This window comes from Felis catus, chromosome B4 (genome assembly GCF_018350175.1).
Source record: "Felis catus isolate Fca126 chromosome B4, F.catus_Fca126_mat1.0, whole genome shotgun sequence".
Lineage (NCBI taxonomy): Eukaryota > Metazoa > Chordata > Mammalia > Carnivora > Felidae > Felis > Felis catus.
Window position 1 is genome coordinate 107,850,894 of NC_058374.1, and position 24,378 is coordinate 107,875,271.

Here is a 24,378-nt window from a genome sequence, read left to right on the forward strand (position 1 = left end):
TCCAGAAAGAAAGGAAAGGCCATGGGCTCCTAAGCGCCAAGAGCACCGGGACGCCGAGCTCCTCCGGGTTAGAAGCAGAGCGGCCCCTCCACCACCGCCAACCCAGTTAAGAGCTGCCAATGTTTCTGGCTTCTAGGGATTCCGATTTATGTGGATCTTCCACATAAACGATTTACGGATGAAATGAAAGCCCTTTAAAGCAATACTTCCTTTCAAGTTCTTAAGACGCCTCTAAATCTTTCTGGTAGTGAGTGGCCGGCGTGGGGGCGGGGTGGGGACCGGGTGTCGGGCGGGCTGCCCGGAAGGGCGCAGAGAGTGGGGAGTGGAGGGTTAACTGCTTTGCGATCTCACCAAGCTCTTCCGAAATGCCATCCCACTGTCGCGGCGACAATGTTTCTGGGTGTCGGGGCCTCGTCCCTCCTGGCATTTGTCTGAAATGGAGCTGTCTGTCTAACCTAGGCCTGGACGCGCCCTGCCCGGGGAAGTGAGGGTAGGTGGGGGCAGGGTGGGGGCGGAGGGGGGGGGCGGGGTGGAGTTAGTCGCCTGCCTATTTTCATATTCATTAGAACTGGGAGGTTGCCCGAAGAGCCCAGCTGAGTTTCAAGATATAAAAGCGACTTCGGGTGCCCCCTTTCCAGCCGGGACGTATTAAAGGGCTCGGAGCCGGGCAGCTCCCGGCGCCGAAGCGCTCGCTTCCCCTTCCCTCCTCTGCCCTCCCTTCTCCCGCCCACTTGCTCCCTCCCCCAGCGCTCTCCAGCCTCCGCGCCCCTGGAGCTCCGCAACAACCTTCCAGGATTATGGAGTTTCTGAGCGAGAAGTTTGCCCTCAAGAGCCCGCCGAGTAAAAACAGTGACTTCTACATGGGCGCAGGAGGCGCATTGGAGCACGTTATGGAGACGCTGGACAATGAGTCCTTTTACAGCAAAGCGTCGGCGGGCAAATGCGTGCAGGCCTTCGGGCCCCTGCCCCGCGCCGAGCATCACGTGCGCCTGGAGAGAGCCTCGCCCTGTCAGGACAGCGGCGGTGAGTCGCCAGCCCGAGCCACCGCCGCCCTTCCGCACACCCAAGTGCGGGGACCGGTGGGGAGCGGCTGGCAGGGAGGAAGGGAGGAAGGAAACGGGGAGCGAGAGAGCTGGAGGGAGGAGGCGGGCGGTGGAACTGCGAGCGTTTTAAGGAGTAGTGTTTTGGCTGCAGCCGACTTTAAGGGGCAACGGAAGGATTAGGCACCGGATCGCGTCTGCGCGGTTCTCCTTTGGCTGTCGAGTGTTGTCCCTTGTGGGTCCCGGAGACCCTCTATCTGGGACCCAGGCGTAAACTGATAGGGCGGTAAATAGAGTGTAATTGAGTCAAGACAGGGCGCTTCCTCTGTGAGCCGGCCGCGCTGCCCCCGCAGGAGCTGAAATCGATCACCGCTCCTTGGAGGACGTCAGTGTCGTCTGGAGTAAGACGTCTTAGAGCTCCTTTAGATGAAAAACCTTAAAAAACAGTTTTCCCGAGACGTATCGGTATTTTTCTTTGTGAAGCTGGAAGGTTGCTATGCGAGGTTAGCTTGTGGGAAGTTGTGATTTCTGATTGTTTGGGTTTACAACACAACGCACATAACATTTTTGTTAAACACCAAATCGCTTTCAGTAGCTTCGGGTAAAGAATCTCCAGTATAATCCCTCACTCCCCAATACCGTATTGTCTATTTTTCTGACTCCACATTCAAAGTCACCTAAGAACCCTTTCGGAATGCTTCTGGGTGAAATCTTCAACTTTGAACGGCCAAGTATCTCAAAGTCAAAATGTTATCAAAACAAACCATCTATCTTTTCTATCTTGTAACCCAATACAAACCTATTTTTTTTCAGATCGCGACAGCTAAAGCAAGTTTACAATTCCAAGAGGACTTTTCCTTATCATTGTATATATTCCACAGTTAAGCTGTAAGGAGCGGGTTGCTTTAAAATAACAAACGAATTAAGTGTGAAATATTTACAACAAGCCTCCCGCCCCCTATTTTAATGGAGGGTCAAAATCTGGCAAGGTACTGGCTCATAGGGGCTGATTTTCGAAAACTTGTACACAGTAAGTTTAAAAAAAAGAAAAGAAAAGAACTCCTATATTTTACTTATTCAGCGTTGCAAATTACTTTTGACTTGCAAAGTTAAACCAAAAATATAGGCGGGAACGATAGAGAAAATCAGCTAAATCGTTTCCAGTCAAGTATATAGAGAGACAGATGCAGTTTTTATTTTTAATATGCTGAACTTTGCCTTTCTGGTTGTACTTCAGACTGCAGTATCTTTATTTTTGGAATTCTTTTATGTATACGTAAAGTTATTTAAATGGACAGGATTTAAAAAAAAAACACATGACTCTCTTGTCCTCTGTTAACTGCTGGGTAGGACTTCATCCTAATTTAAATTGTCGGGGATCCAAAATAAGAAGAGAATAGGTGATTGTTGATACGTTGACAACTTTTCAACGAACATCACACTTTTAGGATGAATTTTAATAGGATAGGATTAAGTAAGTTGGATGTGTGCAGCAGTTAGCTAAATTCAGGCAAGTTCCTGTCTTTCTCCTGAGATGCCCTTAGCCTCACGACTGCTTCCCCTCCCCCTCCCTAATTACCGAAGTTCCCTATTTCATTCTGCTCAAGAAGACAAAACCGTATTGTTAATCAGTCATGGTTCTTCTTTATATCTACTTTTACATCACATCTTTTACATAAAGGATATTAGGCATTTAAGTTATATAGTGATTAAAGTTCAAGACATTTGTGTAATGATTAGAGCAGTTGCTAAGATACATTACGAGAAAATTTAAAAACAGACAAAAACGAAAAAAAGTGTGACAATTCATTGGAAATTATTGTTCTGGCTGGGTTCACTTTTTTTTTTTTTTTAGTTTTTCCAGTTTCATTATATGCACCCATTGGATTTGGGTGTGTGTGTGTCACCATATGATGTATTTTTCTTTTATATCGAACAGCAAGCATGCAACCAAAGCTGGAGGGAAATCACTGAAGTTAAAACACCTCTAAACAGAATGGGAGATGACATCTTTTGTAATCTTTTCATAGATGTTTTAATTTCTCTGCTTTAGGGAAAAAAATAAAGCTTTCTGTCTTATAACATATTTCATGCACGAAACATAAATATCACATATTTAGAAAGAACCCCCAAATGAGCTTTTACACTAAAGTCTACTTAAATCTTAGGCTGTTCTATAGGAAGCACTTCCAGAAACTGATATGAAATTCATTTTTTAATTTAGTAGGTCACTTTTAAAAAAAAAAGATTAAAAAGCAGAAATGAGTATAAGTCAAAATATTCAAAGCATAGTAGAGACAATACCATATCTTAAATCTATAGTGTGTATTTTGTGTGGAGCAGAAAGATAAGTTGGGAAGAGTCTGGATTTGAGTTTACAGATATTCATTAAAATTGAAATATCTTTCTTGAGCCATGTAAGTAGCTTGATTTTGTCTGCTGTGAATAAATTCACACATGATTTACATTAAATTTGGTTCACTTTTAAAAAATTGTGCTCATTATTTTTTTAATCTAGAGCATCTTTTAATTTGATCACCTTAATGTGATTATAAATTATGTGCATAAACATTACATTATTCCTGTAAAATAGAACTGTAAATCTGGCGAATAATGAGTCCCATGTACACATTTTTAAATGGCCTTAACCCTGCCCAAAGTGGATTAATAATTGTGCACAGTGGGATGACTGAATTAATCCTGGCACAAGAAATCATTAACAGACTGCTTTCCTGATGCTCTAAATTCTTTCAACGTAATTTCTTCACCGAAATGTTCCACAAGCCTGAGAATTGTTGTTTTCCCCCTCTGGGTACAGTGAACTATGGCATCACTAAAGGCGAAGGACAGCCTCTTCATCCCGAGCTAAACAGAGCTATGGACAACTGTAACAGTCTCCGAATGTCTCCCGTGAAGGGGATGCCAGAAAAGGGAGAACTAGATGAACTTGGGGATAAATGTGACAGCAACGTATCCAGCAGCAAGAAGCGGAGACACAGAACCACCTTCACCAGCCTGCAGCTCGAGGAGCTGGAGAAGGTCTTTCAGAAAACCCATTACCCGGATGTATACGTCAGAGAACAGCTTGCTCTGAGGACTGAGCTCACGGAGGCCAGAGTCCAGGTAGGAGCCAAATGAAGGACGTGGGTGTGCGTGTTGGGGGCCGGTGTGTGGAGATACTGTTAGAATAATTCAGTGGTTGCATTTTGCCAAAAGGAAGAAACTGATCCTCTCACTAAAGACTAGAACCATGTACTATAGGCATGTAGGTCTACTAAAATGTCTTTTTCCTTGCAAAGGATTTAATCATTCACACAAATACATAAAAGAACATTGGACTGATTACATAGATATACAAATTAACGATTATTTAAAAAGAAGGGAATTTCACAAATAAATCTGATTAAAAAAATTTTTTTAAAGTGCAAAAAACCCAGAATCATAGCTATCTATTTACTAATACATTTATTTTATTTTATTTTATTTTTCTATTTTATCAGCCATTAAGGTTCTTTTTAGGTTATGTACCAGGTGTTGGTAAGTTATTTGTGCAATGGCCCATTAATCTGTAATGTTATTGAGGTTGGAGTTATAATAAATCAAAGAAAAAAATGAAGCAATCTCACTGTTATATATACCGTAACTTATTTTCACTATGCATAAAGATCATATAGCTCTCTTATAATTTTTCTAGCTCCTGTAGTTACCAATAGTGCCGTTCCATTTGAATTTTTGAATGTAGATAGCTTACATCCCTTTTGCAGAGGCAATAGGAATAAGGATCTTGAAATGATATTAAAATATATACTCAATTACATTTATAAGTTACATTCAAATTATCAAATTGGATGGTCCAATATACTAAACTTTTAAAATCATTTGAAAAAGGAAAGTTATACTAGGTAAAGTTCTATTTCTTAGACATATTTTTATTTTTAGTAGAGTTGGTATGCTTACACTATATTTTATTACGTTTCAAGTAACATCAATTTCAGGGAATGGCCTGTTTCTTTGTTTTTACTACGCTAAATGGGAAAATACTGAATTTTGCAGTTCCCATAATATATAAGAATAGACTAATGAATAAAATAGTGAGAAATTTTGTTCTGGAAGAAAGAAGAGTAAGATTTCTTCTGAAGATTAAGCCATTGTAAGGCCTTACATCATTAAGATCACCATCTGGGTGTGCGGTATACCAAGCAGCAGGATTTTTCTTTAGTTTGTGGAGACAAATAGCTACTTTATCGTAGTTCAGGAAGTAAAGATACAGAAAGGTGATAATAATGAAGAATTTTAGAATTGTCAAGTATTAACACTAGTCCCACGTGTGTGGGTTTTTTTTTTTTTTTAGTTTGTCTTGTATTTATATATTTAAATTAGTTCTACTTGTAACCATAAAAAAAAATATGTTTATAGAGTGATCAGCTGGGCACAATGGATGTTTTCTCCTTAACGTTTCCTCAACTCCTGATTAAGTTTTGTCTAGAAACATGCACAGAGAGCCAACCTGAACCTAATTTACTCAGGTTTTCTCTTTCCTGCTTTTCATATCAGAGTGGTAATTCACAACTATTTTAAGGAGATTATAAAGACCTTTTTCTCAGTGAAAAACTGAAAAACAAAACAAACAAACAAACAAAAACCATTCAATACTAAATTCCTTTAGTTTGCTCCTGGTGCCTCTGGAGACAGCAAGAAAATGTTTTGTTTTGTTGTTGACGTTGTTTTGAGCCCTGGGCACTGTGTGTAATACATCTTTCCCATCAATGTCCTAAGAAACCACACTGAACAGATAGCTCTCATTGCCTTCTTTTAATTGCTGGAAACTATAAAGTCCCACCTTAAATTCTCAATACGTGTTACACATATTAAATTGAAGGTTAATATGTTTCTATAAATGTGATGGTAAAGATATAGAAGATCACAACTGAATATGAAAAAAGCAAAAATTTCAAGTAAATTTTAGCAATTTGCATTTTCACATTTGACTTCCAGCTTCTTTTCTGTTTTTTTTGTATTCTGGATACAGTTTTGTAAAGACTGAAGAGCTTCTTGACAGCTGCTCGTGAAATGTCTACTCAGAAATATCAAATGATGCATACTGAATATAATTTTCTGTCTTTCTTTAATTCATTAAAATATTAAAGTGAAGATTCTGGAGAGCTACAAGTGTGAATTAGTGATTGATTAACCCTCTGAAGGAGGTGGTTGTTATGATAAATATCATTAATACATAGTTAGAGAAATTTGGATGACAGCTTCATGACCTTGTAGAGGCTGTACTAACTCATAGGCTTTCTTAATACTTGGTTATAACTTCCGTTGTTCTTTTATTGTCTATATTACCTGTAAGTCTTTTAAATTAGGGAAATGATTTTGAAGATTTCTGAGCATTTTCTGTAAGGGAAGATGAGTATTATAAGTGGTATAATTTATGTAATAAGCACCCTTGTATATTTTAGAACCAGAGTTCAATTTCAGATGGTTCCATTTACCTGTAGTCTTTTTTATGCTCAATATAGTATGTAATCTTAATATTTTCTGTTACTGAATAATCGTGATATTTCTGCCATTGCCGTGTGTTTTGGAAGTAATCTTTGTGTTTAAATTTTTCTAAGATTATCTAAGTATGGGTACAACCCAGAAAAGGCTTCACTTTGTGACATGTTTTAAACATAATTGTTTTGACAGACCCAGATATTAATTTGGTTATAGTTTGGCTGGGCTAATGTTATGTGCATAACCCCAAACTAGAAAGTTATGAATGTCTTCCATATTTGCAGCTTTCTCTAAGAGGAGCATTATCTATAATAATTTGGAGACATAAACATTCTTCAAAATCGTATAATCGAATTCCTTTTTATTTTCCAAAATGAAAAAAAAAAAAGCCCAGAGGCTGAGACATATTAAATAATTTTTTAAAGTATTTCATCCCTTTCTATTAATTTATATCGCCTCTTATCAGGTTAAAATAAAAAGTAAAATTTGTGGATACTTTTCTGACATAAATTTCTTTATTAGTGATTTTGTTGACCTGGTTTGTGTCTTTCCAATTTATGTCTCTTAATGTCACCATTGCATTATCAAATATTTCTCAGCTGACATTCTACTTTTTAAAAAATTAGGTTTGGTTTCAAAATCGAAGGGCCAAGTGGAGAAAAAGAGAACGTTATGGCCAAATACAACAAGCTAAAAGCCATTTTGCTGCCACCTATGATATATCAGTTTTGCCAAGGACTGACAGCTATCCACAGGTATGGTAAACTTCACAGAGTACTGATCGAGAGAAACAGATGTGGTTTGTACATTCTTAAAAGGGCTATTATGATTGGCTTTATTATAGCTAATAGTCAAGAATGAAAATTTTAACCCCCAGAAGAGTTTTTGCATGTTTTTTAGATTTTTATTAGACTAAAATATTTATTTTGTTATTTTCTTTCAGGGCCATTCATTCAAAACTATTTTAGGGTCTCTTCCTTATTGTACATTGCAACCACTGAAGTAGCCTCATTCATGGTCTAAGTCTTTTAATTACTCTACATTTTTAACTATTCACACTCACTTCCTTTGTTAACTTTTAAAAATAAATAAAGCGTTGCTTGGCATGCTGTCTCTGTGGCTAACGTTTTATGAACTATCCCATAACCTAGTGTCAAGTGTGGCCTATGAAACATTCCGTCCCATTTTAAAAAGATCTCTTTTCCTATGTCGTCTTTTCAGCTTTGAAGTTACTCATTGTTTCAAGGAAACATTTAGCCCTTTGTTACTTAAAGCATACATAGAATTAGTACCGGACATCATTTTAAAAATTTATCACATTAAAAAACACATCCATCCTTTTATAATGGGAGCTCTCATCTCATTTTAAAGAGTATTTAGACATTCATTTTCTTCTAATTTTTTCCATTTAACTTAGAGGGTTTCTTTTCTTTTCACACATATAATTAAGACAGTTTTTCCTAGTACTGAGTAATAGTATTCAGAACTGTATTTGATACATGATAAGGAACACTTGTATTCTAAGGAACAAGACATTTGTTATTTCATTCCTTACTGGTGAAGGATATGCATTGTTAGAGACCATTTTGGTTTTTTTTTAAGTTTTTTTTTTTTTAAACGTTTATTTTTGAGAGACTGAGAGAGAGTGTGAGTGGGGGAGGGGCAGAGAAAGAGGGAGACACAGAATCTGAAGCAGGCTCCAGGCTCCCAGCTGTCAGCACAGAGCCTGATGCAGGGCTCCAACCCACGAACCGAACCGTGAGATCATGACCTGAGCTGAAGTCAGATGCTTAACTGACTGAGCCACCCAGGTGCCAGGAGAGCATTTTAAACACAAATACATGACATATATGCCGGTGGAATACTGTGATAGTTCAGTAACCGGTTTTTCTCAATCCCAGACTTACGGGTATTCATTCTCTTCATCTATAAATTTATACCTTGTGAGCATGAATTCATCCTTAAGTTTTGTGGGTCCTTGTATTCTGATGCCTTTTATGATTCTTAAAAACTTATTCGGAGACCTTCACTCTTCCACATAAATTCACCCAATTTATTAATGTAATATTATATGTGAGTAACAGTCTTAGAGATCACCTAGTTCAATCTTTCTACAAGTCCGAGACCCATGGGAGTTAAGGAATCCTTCCATGATTCTGTTCCTTCTAGGACAGTCTATAAAGGGCTGTTACCGTTAAGCCTTTCCACTGCAGTTTACTAGAAGACCAGCAATACCTTGTGAATAAATGTCCGTACCTGCCTTTAGAAGAACCTTGTTTTTCTTACTCTTCAAAATTTATCTGAAAGTAGTTCCTTTATTTTTTTTTTCTCCAGTTTAAAGCATGTGCATACTCCTACTTACCATCATAGGGCTAATGAACTTGTATTCACCAAATACTGCTGAGTATCCTAGTTGAGTTCTGAGCAAAGTGCCATGAGGAAGTTTCCTTGGTTGGCTACAAACTCCATGAGAGCAGGCAGTACAGTGGTATCCCAGTTATTAACACACCATAGTCCTGACTCTACCAGGCATTGTTCTAAGCAGGTTGTATATATTAACTCATTTAGTCCTTACAACAACTTTATGCAATAGGTGTTATTAATTATCCTCATTTTTCGTATGAAGAAACAGGCACAGAGAGGTGAGGTTTTTACCCACTTTCACTAGTGGAGAAGCCCAGATTTGATCAGAGGCAATCTGGCTCCCAAGTGCAAGATCTTAACCCTCACAATAGACTGTTTCTCCCAATGACTATGTTTAAATGGTTGAATAATTAATAAATGAATACCAAAGGAGCATAAGGCTTAAGTTGCATTATTCAGGTCTGCAGTTTAGTTCAGGTGAGCAGACACTTTACTCAGAATAAGTGAAATAATGAAAATAATAGAGATAGCACATAGTTTATAAAATTTTGAACTTTCACTATGACGAATTTAGAAATAATAAAGTTACAAACTAGTGAATTCCTTTCAAATGGACTTTAGTCTTACTAAATCTGTTCGACAACACCTATGATATATATGTATGTATATGTATACATAGTTTTTTGCAGCTTATTATTTTCATCTTCATTCCTTTCCTTGCAGACCCCATTTCAGTTTATGTGTTGTTGTTGTTTTTCCCCCCACTTCTCTGTGCTTTGCTGGTGGTTGCCTTATCCTTAACTTCCCTTTCTTCTTCTGCACAACATAGAACATTTAGAACAGTGCCTGGCACAAACTAAGCTCTTTGTAAGAGCTTAATATTATTTAATACACTTCGTCATGCTTTTTTTCTAGGATTGTCTTGCCATCATGTTATTGTGCCTCACAACTTTAGATGTTGTCAGTTAACAGAATGAGGTAAGTAGATCGAGTAGGAAGGGAGATGGTAAAATCACATTATACATTTGATAGTCTTTTTCACTCCCACAAAGGATCAATTAAAAATATCTCTTCACACATCATGGGAATTTTGCATGAATTCTCCCTGTGGTTTTTCTGTAATTTATGTCCATTGGTTACACCACCTCATAACTTAAGTATGGCAGCAAAGATATCACATGTTGAGGTTGTTTTGACAGTATAATTCATCAACAGTAATAAAAATCACTACTGTAAAATCCATAGTAATTTTTTATATTGAGAAGTCATTAAATGTTTGGTTGCCAAAAATACTGAAATCAAGTGTCTCTCACTCCCCATTGTGGGTATTGGATAAAGTCATGAAAAGGCCATTTTAACTTAAATAGGTGGTTGGCTTTCTTATTTTGCAAAAAATAATTATGCTAAGATCTTGTCTCTCAAGCTTTAGCCTGAAGGAATTTTTTTTTAAGTCATGTGTCTTAAAAATAGAAATTATAATCAGAAAAATAGGGACCAAGGTAGAACTCAACAATTCAATGCCATAAGGCACTGATCTTGGTTACTGTTTCTAACTATGGAAAAACATTATTAATTACCAAAAAGTTGGAAACAAGAAAACTGTTTTAGAAACAGGACAGAAATAAAAAATTAACAATTTGGCAGGAAAGCAAAAGCACACACAGAAATACATGAGAAAACAGAATTGGGTGAGAAAATTGTATCAGGTCTGCTCTGTGTGGATAATAATCTTGTCAACTATGGAGGTATCTATATGTATAACATATAATAGGTTTAGTTATGAATGCTAATTAACATTTTCTAAAGTGTTCTAAATACTTTGTTTCCATTCCTCCCATTACAAAATAGTAACAACCGCCCTGATAGTAAAAATAATACCTACCAATTGAGGGCTTATTTTAGGTCAGGCTTCTTTCTTACAGCTATTAGTTCATTAAATTGAAGTCCATGGGTTCAGAGCTCTTTATGCAGCATTAGCTCTGTGACCCATCACTCAGCAATGAAATAGTTCAATTTTGACCCTAAAACACCAAATCACTTCAGAAAACAAAAATGCTTTCATTTTTTTTAAATGTGTAAAGTAATGATATAAAGCAGTTTAAAACCGTAGACACTTTTCAGACTGTTTTCAGGTATTTTTCTTAATCTTGTCCATATTTGATAGCAAACAGAAGTGTGATACCAGTAGTATCCTTTAAGGTAGTATGTTTTGATGTACTGTTTTTTTTTTAAAAGCCCTTTATTTGGGCTCACAATATCAGTTGTCATTTGGCAACACTATGAGTTAGTTAAATGAAAGTGCTTGACTACTTGATGTTCTCCAATATTTTAAATAGCAACCACATGCTGAACCTATTCCTTGTGCTATGCTGAATCTGTTCCCTCTGTGTTGAATTCCCTTCCCCTCACCTAGACTGTATTTCCTCCAGGAAACCTTCTCTCAATTCTCCTTCAATCAGCACATGACTTTCTCACTGGCAAAGTGGTAGACTGCATACGGTCCACCCCATTTATAATATAAAGTATTTATATTTTAAAAAGATTATTCGGTACTTAACTTTGTATTACAACAGTATTAAGCAAATTATGTATACACTCAATAGATGTGAAAAAAAGTAGTTTCACTTCAATATTCTGGGGTACATTATGAACCCAAAATTAATCAATTCCCAGGAAAACAGCTGATTTCTGAATCTCTGCCATTAACCACCTCTGTGGTGTTAAGCAGTTAACTTCTCCTCTCTGAGTCTCAATTTCTTCCTCTGTTGAACAGAATAGGTTAGGAAGATTTTGCAGAATTCTTTCGGCTTAATTATTTTTCTCCCAGAGTTACTTGTATTTAGGCAACAAATATATGCTAGGTACTGTTTTAGGCATGGAGATTATATAAATTACCTAGACAAAATCTCTTGCTTTTTGGACAGATTACAAACTAGGTCATACCAAATTCTGCAGACACTTCCTGATGCAAACTATACCCAGCAGATCAAAAAGGCATTTGTGTCTTTGAATGAAAAAAGCAAGCATCTATCAACGGTAGATTCTAATTTGCTTCTAATTCATTAATGCCAAAGCATTTCTTCAAATAATTATTTTGTTGAGTAAAATATTTTGTCAGGGTATAAACATTTCTAGAGGATGATAGCCAGCCTTCATTCTTATAAGAAACCCTAATTTCATGCCCTCAGGTTTGGCTCAGATCACATGTGCATTAACTTGATCATTTACTTGCTAGAAACTTTGGATACATTTCCTGACTTCCTTATCTTCAGATTTCTTTATTGGTGAAATGGAGGTATTGTTGGTGCTACAGCTGGTGGTGTGGATGATGATAAGGACCATTATCCTGATACTTTTTCTGTTAGTGAGAGGATTATATTAATTTCCTGTCTGTGTAACTAAATCATGGGACTTGAAAAGGGCTAAGGTGTTAATGTTTGACTATGAGCTTCACAGTCAGGTACTTGTGGGTCCAAATCCTGCCTCTGCTACTTAACAGATTTTAGACCTTTGGCAAATGAGTTAACCTCTAGGAATGTTTCTCCTCATTTATAAAATGGGTATAAAAGTTCATATGATGTTTGTGAGGATTAAACATAATAGTTTCTGGAAAGTACTTAGGACATTGCCTAGTAAATAACAAGTGCTCTATAAAATAGAAATAATTCTATAATAGCCATTAGTCATTATGGATTCTACAGTAGAGAGATAGCTAAGTGGTGTGAATGTTCTGTTATTGTAGCATTTAAACTAATCCAATTTTTTAGTAACTTTACTATTTAAGGATCTAGGGAAAGACCAAATTCAGTTATATGTACTTTTCTCTTTAAATTGGGACAACCAAATATGGTAACTTAAGGAATGTTTGAGTATATTCTTAATCCACCAAAATTATTTTCTCATGAAGAAAATATTTTCATCAAAAATTTTAAAAGGTTTGAGATTTTTTCCCACCAAAATTTTCGATGTGGTTTCACTTAGTGGATAGTGAGAATCACAACTAATTCAATGTTTACCTAATATACAAGGGGACCCGTGCAGTATCTTGCTTTCTGTTGTTTAATTGATGACTTTATAAATATATGCCACTTGGAGTTAGAATATACCAGAAGTGGGATTCAAGTTATAAATAACTGGTAGTCATTGGAGTAATTTAAAACACCGATTAAAGCTGTACAACATTTCTAGTTTAACAAAGTCTGTTTCAAATGTTGTAATCGTGCAGTTTTTTTAAAGGAAATGTTAAAGTTTCTATAAGCTAGTGATTGCGAAAATACTGTTCACTCCCCACTTCTTCCATCATCAGTGCTTTCTGTTTTTTCCCCAAAGATTTGAAAAAAGTAAATAACCAAAAATCTTTTTTAAATGTTCAAAATATAGCTATGCTTGATGCATTGTATAATAAATATTCTCATATCTATGTAACAACTAGTGAAATGGTCCCATAGTGATACAGTGAGGCTTCCCTTATGAGGGATGGAGGGGTAAAATATTAACATCATTAGGTTAGCAAGTCATATTGATATAAAATTGATGATTTAATTAAATGTATAAAAATATGTACATGTTGTATATATATTTGTATGAAGAATATTTCATATATATGTATAAGTGTATATTTAACATAAGTTCTATGTAGCATAAAGGCAGGTCTTCTCAGCATCATTTAAGTGAATATGCAGCTGGACACAAACGGAATAATTTTTATTTTGTTGAAAACACAAACACTTTTTTCTTCAGAGATGAAAAAAATTACCCTGCAAAAGAAGCAAAGCACATTCAAGTCTTAGATTATGACTATAGACATATTTTTTGAAAAACATGATATTCAATTTAATATGACTTAATGACTTTAAACACTAAGAATTACTTAGCTGATTGTTTTTTTGTGGTTTTTTGTTTGTTTGCTTTTAATAGGCAATTGGTGTTAAAACATTGAATTTATCTGAATTGGTCATAAGTATTTTATATTTTGAGAGGAAAGAACAAATTAATAAATTGAATAGATTTCCAAAATAAATAATTACAAAAAATGTAAAAATAAATTACTGAAGAGTGCCATTGCTGTTTATACATATAAAAACTACTTTGCGGGTGATAGAGAAGGACCAGGGGGAAAATTAAACCTGGGAAATCTGTGGGTTAAAACCTGTAGTAGACATTGTTATTGTTAGTGTGAACCTACGCTATATAGTTTAATACAGAATTTTATGCTTACCGTATTATTAAGCCTCATGTTTGTGTGTTTTTTTTTAATTCTAAATCAAGGAGCATTAAATAAAAAAAAATACACAGTTGATTTAAAATCACAAAAATAAAATTCCAACTTTGTGGTTAACACATATACAAGATAAAAATAATGGATAAATTTACTCAGGATTTTAACAATAAATTCAAAACTCGTATATGACACCAAGTGGTAATCTCTAAGTTTCAAAATATTTTGCGCAAATTAAAACATTTGCATATTTGATTCATGTTTTAAGTTATTAATTCACAAGGAAAACTTGATTTATATTTTAATCTTTGTTTCTTATAATTGTGGATTTTGCTTTAATTGGGAAATTGTGTCATTAAAAATGAATCAAGCATCATCAACAATGGCTGTCATGCATGTATTAAAATACATGAAAAATAGTGTTACAAACAATGGAAATGTGACTTTAATGGAAAGTCACTCTTGTCCTAAATCCCTATACACATTTCTAAGATGGAATTTTATTTAAAAAATCAAAGTAGTAGTCAATACTTAATGTATGACCCTTTCCTGATAATTACTAATCACTTTAGCATAATGATGCTATATGTTGAAAAGATGTATTTTTGAAATTTTTGAAATGTAAATTGATTTTTTTAAAATTAATAATTATATATTATCTGAAATTTTGTATGTGAAAATTACACCTAATAAGTAGGCACTGATGAAAATGTACCCTTATTTCTATCTTAGGTAGTATCTAAACATGCTCAGATTAATGCTTTTCCCTTCATAATTAATTTCAATTGAGATTTCCGCCCCCTCCCTCCCCCAGATGGACAAAGTATCAGTGTTTGAGACTTATTCACTTTTTCTCTGATAGCAAGTGAGGCTTACTCACTGGCAGTAAATTCACTATTTATAAAAACGTTTATACTCTTTCTCCCTGCCAGGAACTTACTGATGTGGTGACTATTGATGTAGTTACTATTAAAGTTAATGGGACCCTGAAATTAGTCAACAGCTAAAGTATCCACAAGTTGCTAAGCAAGTTATTAATATTATATCACCTTAATTTTAAAGGAAGTGATATACTACTAGTAAGGAATATAATGGCCTCTTAAAAAATTAAACTGATTTTGCAAAATGTGATGTTGGCATTTTTTAAGAGACCATATAAAAAATCTGGTAAATTAAATTATATAAGTGCTAATGTGGTAATAAATATATATAGTAGTATTGAATAATATATAAAGTGGTCAGTAAATGTAAGCATTCTGTCAAAAAGGAATAACCAAAATCAACTTTTGGATTTTAATGCAAAAAGTTATTGTTTAAACATTATTACAAACATAACTTTGTGAATCCCTGATTTATATCTTTTTAAAGCAACCTTTAACTCCCACAGGGAAGTGTGTAGGCATATGATGGGAGGGCATGAGGGTAGCATGGTGTGTGTGTGTGTGTGTTTGTGTGTGTGTGTGTGTGTGTGTGTGTGTGTGTGTGTGTGTACATATGGACATCAGGGCCAGGTAAGAACAGTCTATATATAGAGGAAGAGTAAGGTTAAATAAACTTGCTTTGGTAGAAAAATATTAGTTTTAGAGTGCTTTAAAATTAAGGAACGGTTGTTACTCATTTGTTTTCACGTCATATACTAAATTCTGTAGGGTAGTGTCTTCTAAATAGCACAAACATTAGGATATAGAATATATAATGCTGTCATGAAACTATTTGATGTTTTTTTATACATCGTGATACTTTGCAACTAACAGAAAGACTAACAGACTTGTATTGTTTAACATTCTTTAAAAGTACATAGTGTTGCTTACTGCAGTAAAGATCAGCAAATATATTAAAAATATACACCAGGTTTAGTTATACTAAAATTTTCTTAGTAGTTTTGATTTTACAAAGAATATATTTGTATCAAGTTTCTAAGGTAAAGGTAAATGAGATTTATAATTTTTATCCATTGTTTACCATATTACTTCAAATCATGATGAATATATATCCACAGTGAAGAATCGTGTGTGTGTGTGTGTGTGTGTGTGTGTGTAAAATACACATATATATTGACTCTTTCATTCCTACGTGTTACTTTTAATTCCTCAGAAGGAAAATGAGTGTTAAATGAATTTGATTTCTGTTTGGAAAGAATCAGACAAAAAAACCAGCTTTCCTCCAAAACTCAAAGTCATGGAATAATTAAGTGTTAACTTTTTGTTTGATTAGAAAAACATTAAGGAGCAAATGTTCAAAGTAGAGTATAGTTAAGTCAGCTGAACTTCCATTCATGCTAATGGGAGGCTGTTGGCTACGTTCCCTGGACAATGCTTTGAACGTACCCCTAGAACTTTTTAAAATGTTGTGAAGCACATTAAAGCATGGAATGTTTTTTAGATTTTCTACTCCTTTTAAACAGAATAAAGAAGAAAAAATGTAAAGGCAGGCAGACTTTTTTTTTCTTTTTTTTGGCACATGGAAAAGAAGGATGTGGACATTATTTAATAATGGTGTTCCTGGTTGTGAGTCTCTTGAATGTTATACAGTTAGAAGCCCATAAAAACACCCCCAAATTTATCTGATACTGGACATTGCCATTGTAGATGTCTTAGAAATAGTTCAAAAACGACAAGTAGTGATCCTATTCAGAAAAACATTCTTTCATTTAAAAATTTAACAACAAATACAATATTTCTTTTAATGAGTCAGCAAGGTTTTTTGTGGCTTCTCTGTTGACAACAGTTTTAGACAAAATGACTTGTACATTCCAGCACATAGTTCTGAAATGACCACTTATATAGGGTGGCAGAGGGATGGAAGGGCTACAGACTGAGCCCGCCTTTAGAGCGGTAGATTTCTTAAACTGTAAGCTCTAACAGCTTTGTTCTTTGATCGAATACTGCCTTTGGGGAAGCTTAAGAAAAGAGATTTGTGTCATAAATGCCTAAGATATTTGAAGATTTTCACGTGTAAGAAGGATGCTGCTTATTCTGTATCATTTTAAAGAACAGAAATAGAATCAATAGACAGAGGAAGATAACAGCTCACTTTTTTACAGAACTCCCCAAAAGGGAATGAAACATTTTTAAACAGGTGAGCTTCTTATCACAAGAACCAAACATAGTTGAAAATTTACAAGGGCTTCAGTAGTGTCTCCTAATCCCAGGTGATTTTCAGAATTCATGTATTATTGTCATTATTTTAATACAGATCCCATAAACCACACCCCACGCTTCATGAATTAGAATCCTCGAGATATATCTGTAATGAAGAATAAGTATTTCATAGGAAAATAAAACAACCTAGGGAAATACAGTCAACAGGGTCTGGGGATGAAATTTTCATAATAATTGTCAAGATTATACAGAATAGTGATTATAGAGCTCAAATTATGAAGCAAACTTAGATATACAGTATTAGCATAAATTGTCCATAAAATTTCCATTACACCTCCAAGACGGATCAGTTCAAATTTCATATTCTTAAAGATTTTAAAGTCCTCTAAAAAATTGCATTAAGTGCTTATCATATATTGTGTTAAGCTGAAGGATGAGAAAAGGGTTACGAGCAAACATCAGGGATTTTGCTTTCAGAGAATAGAACCTATGAATCCCCCAAAAGTTGGGATTATGAATGTGTAAATAAGCAACTTCAACCTATACGACTAGTTTTTATATCATTGTAGCATTTCTTAAGATTTCCTGGGTTCAGATTTTACCTCCACAATTGGAGTTACATGTCTTGGGTAAGGTTATTAAACTCTCTGTTCTGTTTTACCTTTTACAAAATGGGATACTAAAAACAAGGAAACATCTTTTAGTGTATTGAAATGATTAGAAGTCTTCACAGTGCATTTAATACCATGTCCGACATGGTAATTAATTAATAACCATTAGCTATCATGAGCATGATTTTGATTGTCGTCATCAGATGTTTAATCATCCAGAGGGAATGCTTCAGAGGAAGCAAAATCTCAATTCACTGGGGATATTGTCTTTTATGCTTTGCATCGAACTTTCGATATCAAAACCAACGAAAACCCTAAAGTCAAATGAAGACATTCCAGAAATTTTTAAATGAAATAAAGATATGGGAGTGGAGGAGATACAGATCACGGAAGAAGGACACATCATTAAAAATGTGCGATAGTATTACTACCCATGGGAATACCTGGGTATCTTTTCAAATCCAACTAAAATATTGCTGTAGTAACTTGCTTCACCAATCTGTTCTGTTCAGAAAACATTTCTTTCTATATGCTAGAAATTCTTTCACCAAAAGTAACACATTTAACTTGCTAGATCACGTCTAGGTAAGAAGTTTTGATCAAAATAAAAATATTTGTCCAGGTCATCAAAAGTGGAAAATTTATTTTCAATTTACAGGTAGATTAATGTGAATTATTTTAGGCATAGAAAACTTCTTAAATTTACATTCATAGATTACTTTCCTTGCCTTTACTGTCCTAACTTTCCTTTTTTTTTTTATACCTACTTAGTAAATATGTTTCTATGCATTTGGAATATGAGTAGATGGTTTTAATAGTAAATTTCAGCAATACTATGTGTAAATTGAGGAATCTTTTAACAAACTTAAAATGTAAATGTTTCTCTACCACTATTTTGCCTTTCATTTATTTTTTTCAAAAATAAGCAAGCAAGTTCACTTTCATTTCCTGAAAGCCCTTTTGTCAGACATGTGACTGTGGTTTTTGCAGTGTAGCACAATGTTTGATTGAATGTCAGAGGAAAATCACCCAGATCAAGTTAGAAGAGCTAGGTTGACAGAGTAATGACATTAACAGTCCTTCTTGTTGGTCTGAGATACATAACTCAGCAATCAGTGGCACCAATCATTATATTTTGGCTAAAGTGGGATTCATTTAGTAGAATCAGCCAAAATTAAAACAACATAGCCCACGATGACTTAAAGATGAATAGAATGTGCAAATCATTGTATATATATTTAGACATGTCTCACGGATTTAATATATTTATATAAATACACATATACATATTTATATAAATATAAATATACATACACATATTTATATAAATATACATATATATTTAAATATATGTACATATACATATATTTATATAAATATACATATACATATGTATATAAATATATACATATTTATATACATATATATTTATATGTATATATCTTGAGTAACAGAACATCTCTACCAGTTTAATCTAGAAGATTCATTTACATTTTATGCTATTAATTGAAAATAAGTTGTCTTAGAAAGTACGATTTAAGCATGGGTGTGTGAGACTACATCAGGGGCTATATGTAGTAGACTGGAATTTTTATGTAAAAGGAAATATAATAAAACATAATTTGTGTATATGTTAAAGAGAATCGATGATTCTATTCTGATTGTCATGATTTTAAAAAAGGAAACCAGATGTGAGAAACATGGTATCTATTGTAATAATATAGCAAAAGGCATACAGGTTTTAAATTTCATCTTCTAAGGCTCAAACTATGTCCCATGTTCTACCATTCAACATTTTCCCCCAGCTCCTGCTGTTTGTCAGGATTTTTCTCTGTGCTTCTCAGTAATGCATGTGATCACTGTTTTTTCCCTGCCTTGTTTAAATAGCTGGTCTAAGACACCTCCTAATACAAATTTTACTTAGTGTTTCCTTTACATGCTAGTAACTTTAGATAAATTTGTATTTGTTGTTTCCTATATAGATTTAATAAGAAATGTGAATTTCCTGGGTTCAAATGACAACCTAGTTTTCAATCTTATGTAAAATGTTATATATAGTACTTTAATTATACTCATAGGATATTTTTGCTAATACTAGCACACTTTTCTCAGTTTTGCTTTTATGATTTGGTAATGGTCATGTGTTTGAATTTTAAATTATTTTACATGTCATAATTCCATTGCAACCTGACCATATCACCTGTAAATCATAGAACAAATGTTTAAAATATGTATAGATTGCTCAGATTCACAGAGCTATGTATTTGAGGCTCTAGGAAATAAAAATCAATGAACGGGTAAACATTTCTGATAATGAATTTGATTAAAAGTCTCTACAGAGTAAATAGCCTAATATCAGGAATGGTTTCCAACAAAAACTGTCACACTGAGTCTAACCATGGAACGTTAAAAACTGCGATTGTGTCATTTTGCTCAGATGAAGACTATATTTAAACTTAAAGCCGTATTTTAAACTGCTTTTCCAAACATATGGATTTGTCATGAATCATGACTAACTCGTCTAGATTTCATATTCAAATCATGACTATAAAAAGAATACTCAAGAGATTGACATGTTTTGAGAGTATTTTATGTGGTCAAGTGTGTGGGTTTTGGTGATCTATTAGAGTATAACAAACTGGAAGAATCTTTCAAGTAATTATTTTTTAGTAATCCCTTTATGTACTCAGAATATAATGACAGACCACCCAATGGGAGCAAACAATGAATTGTTGACAAAATTTAGTAAACACTGTTTAACAAATGTAAGGGGACAAAAGTGAGAATGCGTAAATGTAATATTTGTTGTTTTATATATTCCAGATTCAGAACAATTTGTGGGCAGGAAATGCGAGTGGCGGTTCTGTGGTTACTTCAGGCATGTTACCACGTGACACTTCCTCGTGTATGACACCTTATTCTCACTCGCCTCGGACAGATTCCAGTTACACAGGGTTTTCACACCACCAGAACCAGTTCAGCCACGTGCCCCTCAACAATTTTTTCACTGACTCTCTTCTGACTGGGGCTACCAATGGACATGCATTTGAAACAAAGCCAGAATTCGAAAGGAGGTCTTCCAGTATTGCAGTCCTTCGAATGAAAGCCAAGGAGCACACTGCCAATATTTCATGGGCCATGTAACATACAGTACTCTTTTATTTTTCTTTTAATGGCAAAGTAAAACATTCTATTTCTCATATTTAAAGGATACCACAATAAGCTGCTGTGTGTGGAATTGCTAAAGGTCAAGATATACAGTGAGACCAGCTTAAATGAATAGTCGTTATTATTTAACATTAAAATCTAAGAATGAACCTCTGGAAAGACTAAATAGATTTACCATCCATCAGTCTCCACAAACGCTGTTTTAGTAGTAACATTTTTTTTTTCTATTGTACAAGTCGATGAAATACGATCATGCAACTTCTTAAAAGAATAAATGTATTAAACAAATTCCTCTGTTATAGATTGATTTATGTCAGTTCTGAATAACAAGAAATCCCTTGTAAAATAATACCTGATAAAGGAGGAAATGCACTGGGGAACAGGTCCAGATACCAAAGCTGTCAGGTAGATATTGAAGCAGCATGTTTCGGGGAGTTCACTGTTATTTCTCCCTCTCTGGCTGTAAGACACAATGGCATAGCCCCTGTTGCTGAGAATTTATCTTCGGGTCTCAAAGGTTTTTTACCTATGGATGTTTTAGTGAATTTCCATTCCGTGAAATAGCACTCTCCTACAATGACCAGCATTTGCATGAAATATTTGGGCATAGTTTCCTGAAACCATGTGGCTAAAGGTGATAACTGAAATATTCCAGTGTGATTTAAAATCTAGTCAGGAGAGTAGTTTCTATAAATGCCATCTTTTACATGAAAAAGCACCGACTCAGCAGAAAAGCCAACACTGACTCACCTCACCGATTTAGTATTAACACACTAGAAAAAAAAGTGAGTTACAAAACCTCCTGCTTTTAAGCTAAAATTGTGTCGATTACACTGTACACACAAACATCTAATAAATACACGAAAAGAAGGATTTTTGACGTGTAACATTATGCTTTATTATATTATGAAACATTTTCAGTTAAAAGAGCAGCAAATCTGAATTTATATTTATTTCATAGGCTTATGCCAGTGCACATGTGTGCGTGTTTGTTTTTTGATATATAAGCTGTAAGCATTTTTTGCTACTGTGGTTTTGCATAGGGAATTAAAATGTCAGAAGGCTCTCTAAAATTTCTGGTGGAAAAGAAAAGAAAAATACTTTGCATCTGGAAAATTGCTAACCCCTTTGATTTACTTCTCCTCCCTTTCCCCTGTCACATTCCAAGCTTTTTCAGATGAGTGAAATGTCAACCTCCTTAAAATACTCTTAATTCATAAAGGCAAAGTAAATTAATTGAAATGAAGATGGCTCCCATGGCTTGGATCACAGCAAGGTCTGCTCTTTGTATGCTCTTAGAATCTTCCTTGTGGCTCCTCCAGCCTTTAGGAGTATGCTTGGAAGCCGTAAAGGCTAAAGGACAGGAATAAGTGAATTTTAAAAATTAAATTTCAGAAAAAAGTACTTAAATCCAGTGTCTACTTCTCAGTGGGAAAATATTTACAGCAGTTAGACATCTTTTGTAATAAAAGTTTAAAATCAAGCAGATGATGAGTGATGTCCTAAACAAACATTCCTTGACTTCATAATAACTCTCTTCTTTATTTTGTGTTCTCTCTTTTTAGTGTTCTTCCCAGGACAAACTTGTTCAACTTTGGCCCTGAGAATTATGCTTACATGCAGGAGCTCTTGTTAAGGGATTGTTTAGGCAGCTGTTAAATATCCTTCATGTTTTAAAAGAGAATGACTTGTTTTAATATATTCATATGACTGGTCAATAAGAATTTGTGAACTAAAACAGAAAAGGAAAATGTAAGATTTTCTTTTTAAAAATTCCCAAATTGGGGGGCATGGGGGCTCAGTTGGTTAAGCAGCCAACTCTTGATTTTGGCTAAGGTCATGATCTCACAGTTCGTGAGATCAAGCCCCACGTCAAGCTCTGTGCTGGCAGCACGGAGACTGCTTGGGATTCTTTCCCCCTCCCTTCTGCCTCTCCCCCACTCGTGTGCACGCACACACACTCTCAAAATAAATAAATTTTAATTTGTTTTGATGTTTACTTATTTTTGAGAGAAAGAGAGCAAGCAGGGGAGGGGCAGAGAGAGAGGGAGACACAGAATCTCAAACAGGCTCCTAGCTCACAGCACAGAACCCCAGGCAGTGCTCAAACCCATGAATCATGAGATCACGATCTGAGCCGAAATCAGATGCTTAACTGACTGAACCACCCAGGCACCCCATAAATAAATAAACTTTAAAAACAAATAAATACTCCCAAATTAGTAGAGTTTATGTTCATTTTCTTCTGCTTTCTTAATTGAAATTTTAATGTCCCTTGGCTAATACATTATATTTTAAAAATAAGGGACAAAACTCATTTTTGAATCCAGTTGGAATTTCACTTCATCCTTAAGTTTTCCTACTGGAGAACCTACCAGAAGGGAACCTAAGGGAAGAAGTGAAATTCAAACTTGATCATCTCCTAGTTTTCTCATTATATTGTAATAATTCATCGGAGCTTCTGTAACTCAGCTTCTTTCAATTTTAACAACCTCTTTTTAATTGAAGTTCTATATCTGCAATGCTTTGTATAAATTTAATTTAATCAGCACATTCTTTTTTTTTTTTTTAATGCCTACAGTGTGTGAAGTACTTTCTGGGATAATAAAATAAATAATAGAACCATGGTTTTTGTTCTTGATGAGTTCTCAATCTTCCTGGACAGACACACCCATAAAGTTTGTACCCTCAACCATGCCTCACAATTTATGATGGCAATAAGAATTGAATGCATTTTTTTGTGTTAACATTCTGACCTTTCCTTTTCATTGGCTGAATTTTATTACATATTTAAATTACCAAAATATAATAAAATGAACTTCTGATGTAATAGGATAAGATAAGGCTAAAACAAAGAATGAATAAAATGCACTTCCTGAATTTTCTCTTGCTGTTTCTGAACTTAGCTTAAACTAAGTTTCATATACTAGAATTCATATCACTTACAAAAATGTTGAACTTACTTGGGTGCCTGAGTGGCTCAGTCGGTTGAGTGTCTGACTTCAGCTCATGATCTCACGGTCTGCGAGTTTGAGCCCTGCATTGGGCTCTGTGCTGACAGCTCAGAGCCTGGAGCCTGCTTCAGATTCTGTGTCTCCCCCTCTCTTTGCCCTACCCTGCTCATGCTCTGTCTCTCTCTGTCTCAAAAATAAATAAAAACATTAAAAAAATTTTTTTTAAATGTTGAACTTACTTAAGAGAGGACAAACTAAGGAGTTTATAATTTACTTTTTGGGGGGCTCCAATTATTGACAGTATAGAACACTGGGATTTTTGGTCCATTAAGTAGTTGATCCTCTTGGATGTTTGTTCCCATGACATTCCCATCCCCTATTTGCACCTTCTGCACATTGTTCTTGCACAGATGGTTTGCGGGA

General features: G+C 34.9%; 2 protein-coding genes across 4 annotated transcripts in view; both read left to right on the forward strand.

The window, feature by feature from the left end:
- LRRIQ1 (leucine rich repeats and IQ motif containing 1) overlaps positions 1-3,995 on the forward strand; it is a 232,830-nt gene extending 228,835 nt beyond the window's left edge. For both annotated transcript variants that reach the window (XR_006600914.1, XR_006600915.1), the window contains one exon: positions 3,859-3,995. The gene's annotated coding sequence lies outside the window, so the exon portion shown is untranslated. The remainder of the gene's footprint in view (positions 1-3,858) is intronic.
- ALX1 (ALX homeobox 1) lies at positions 300-21,292 on the forward strand. Of its 2 annotated transcripts, XM_045062122.1 has the most exons (5): positions 300-490; positions 748-1,023; positions 3,859-4,163; positions 7,166-7,294; positions 20,657-21,292. In XM_045062122.1, exons 2-5 carry the CDS (start codon positions 798-800, stop codon positions 20,975-20,977), a joined length of 981 nt encoding a protein of 326 aa, XP_044918057.1. In that variant the 5' UTR covers positions 300-490; positions 748-797; the 3' UTR covers positions 20,978-21,292. The 2 variants fall into 2 exon arrangements, with proteins under 2 accessions (XP_044918057.1, XP_003989139.1); XM_003989090.5 differs by lacking the exon at positions 300-490 and having other exon boundaries at positions 540-1,023.
- The last annotated feature ends 3,086 nt before the right edge of the window (positions 21,293-24,378 follow it).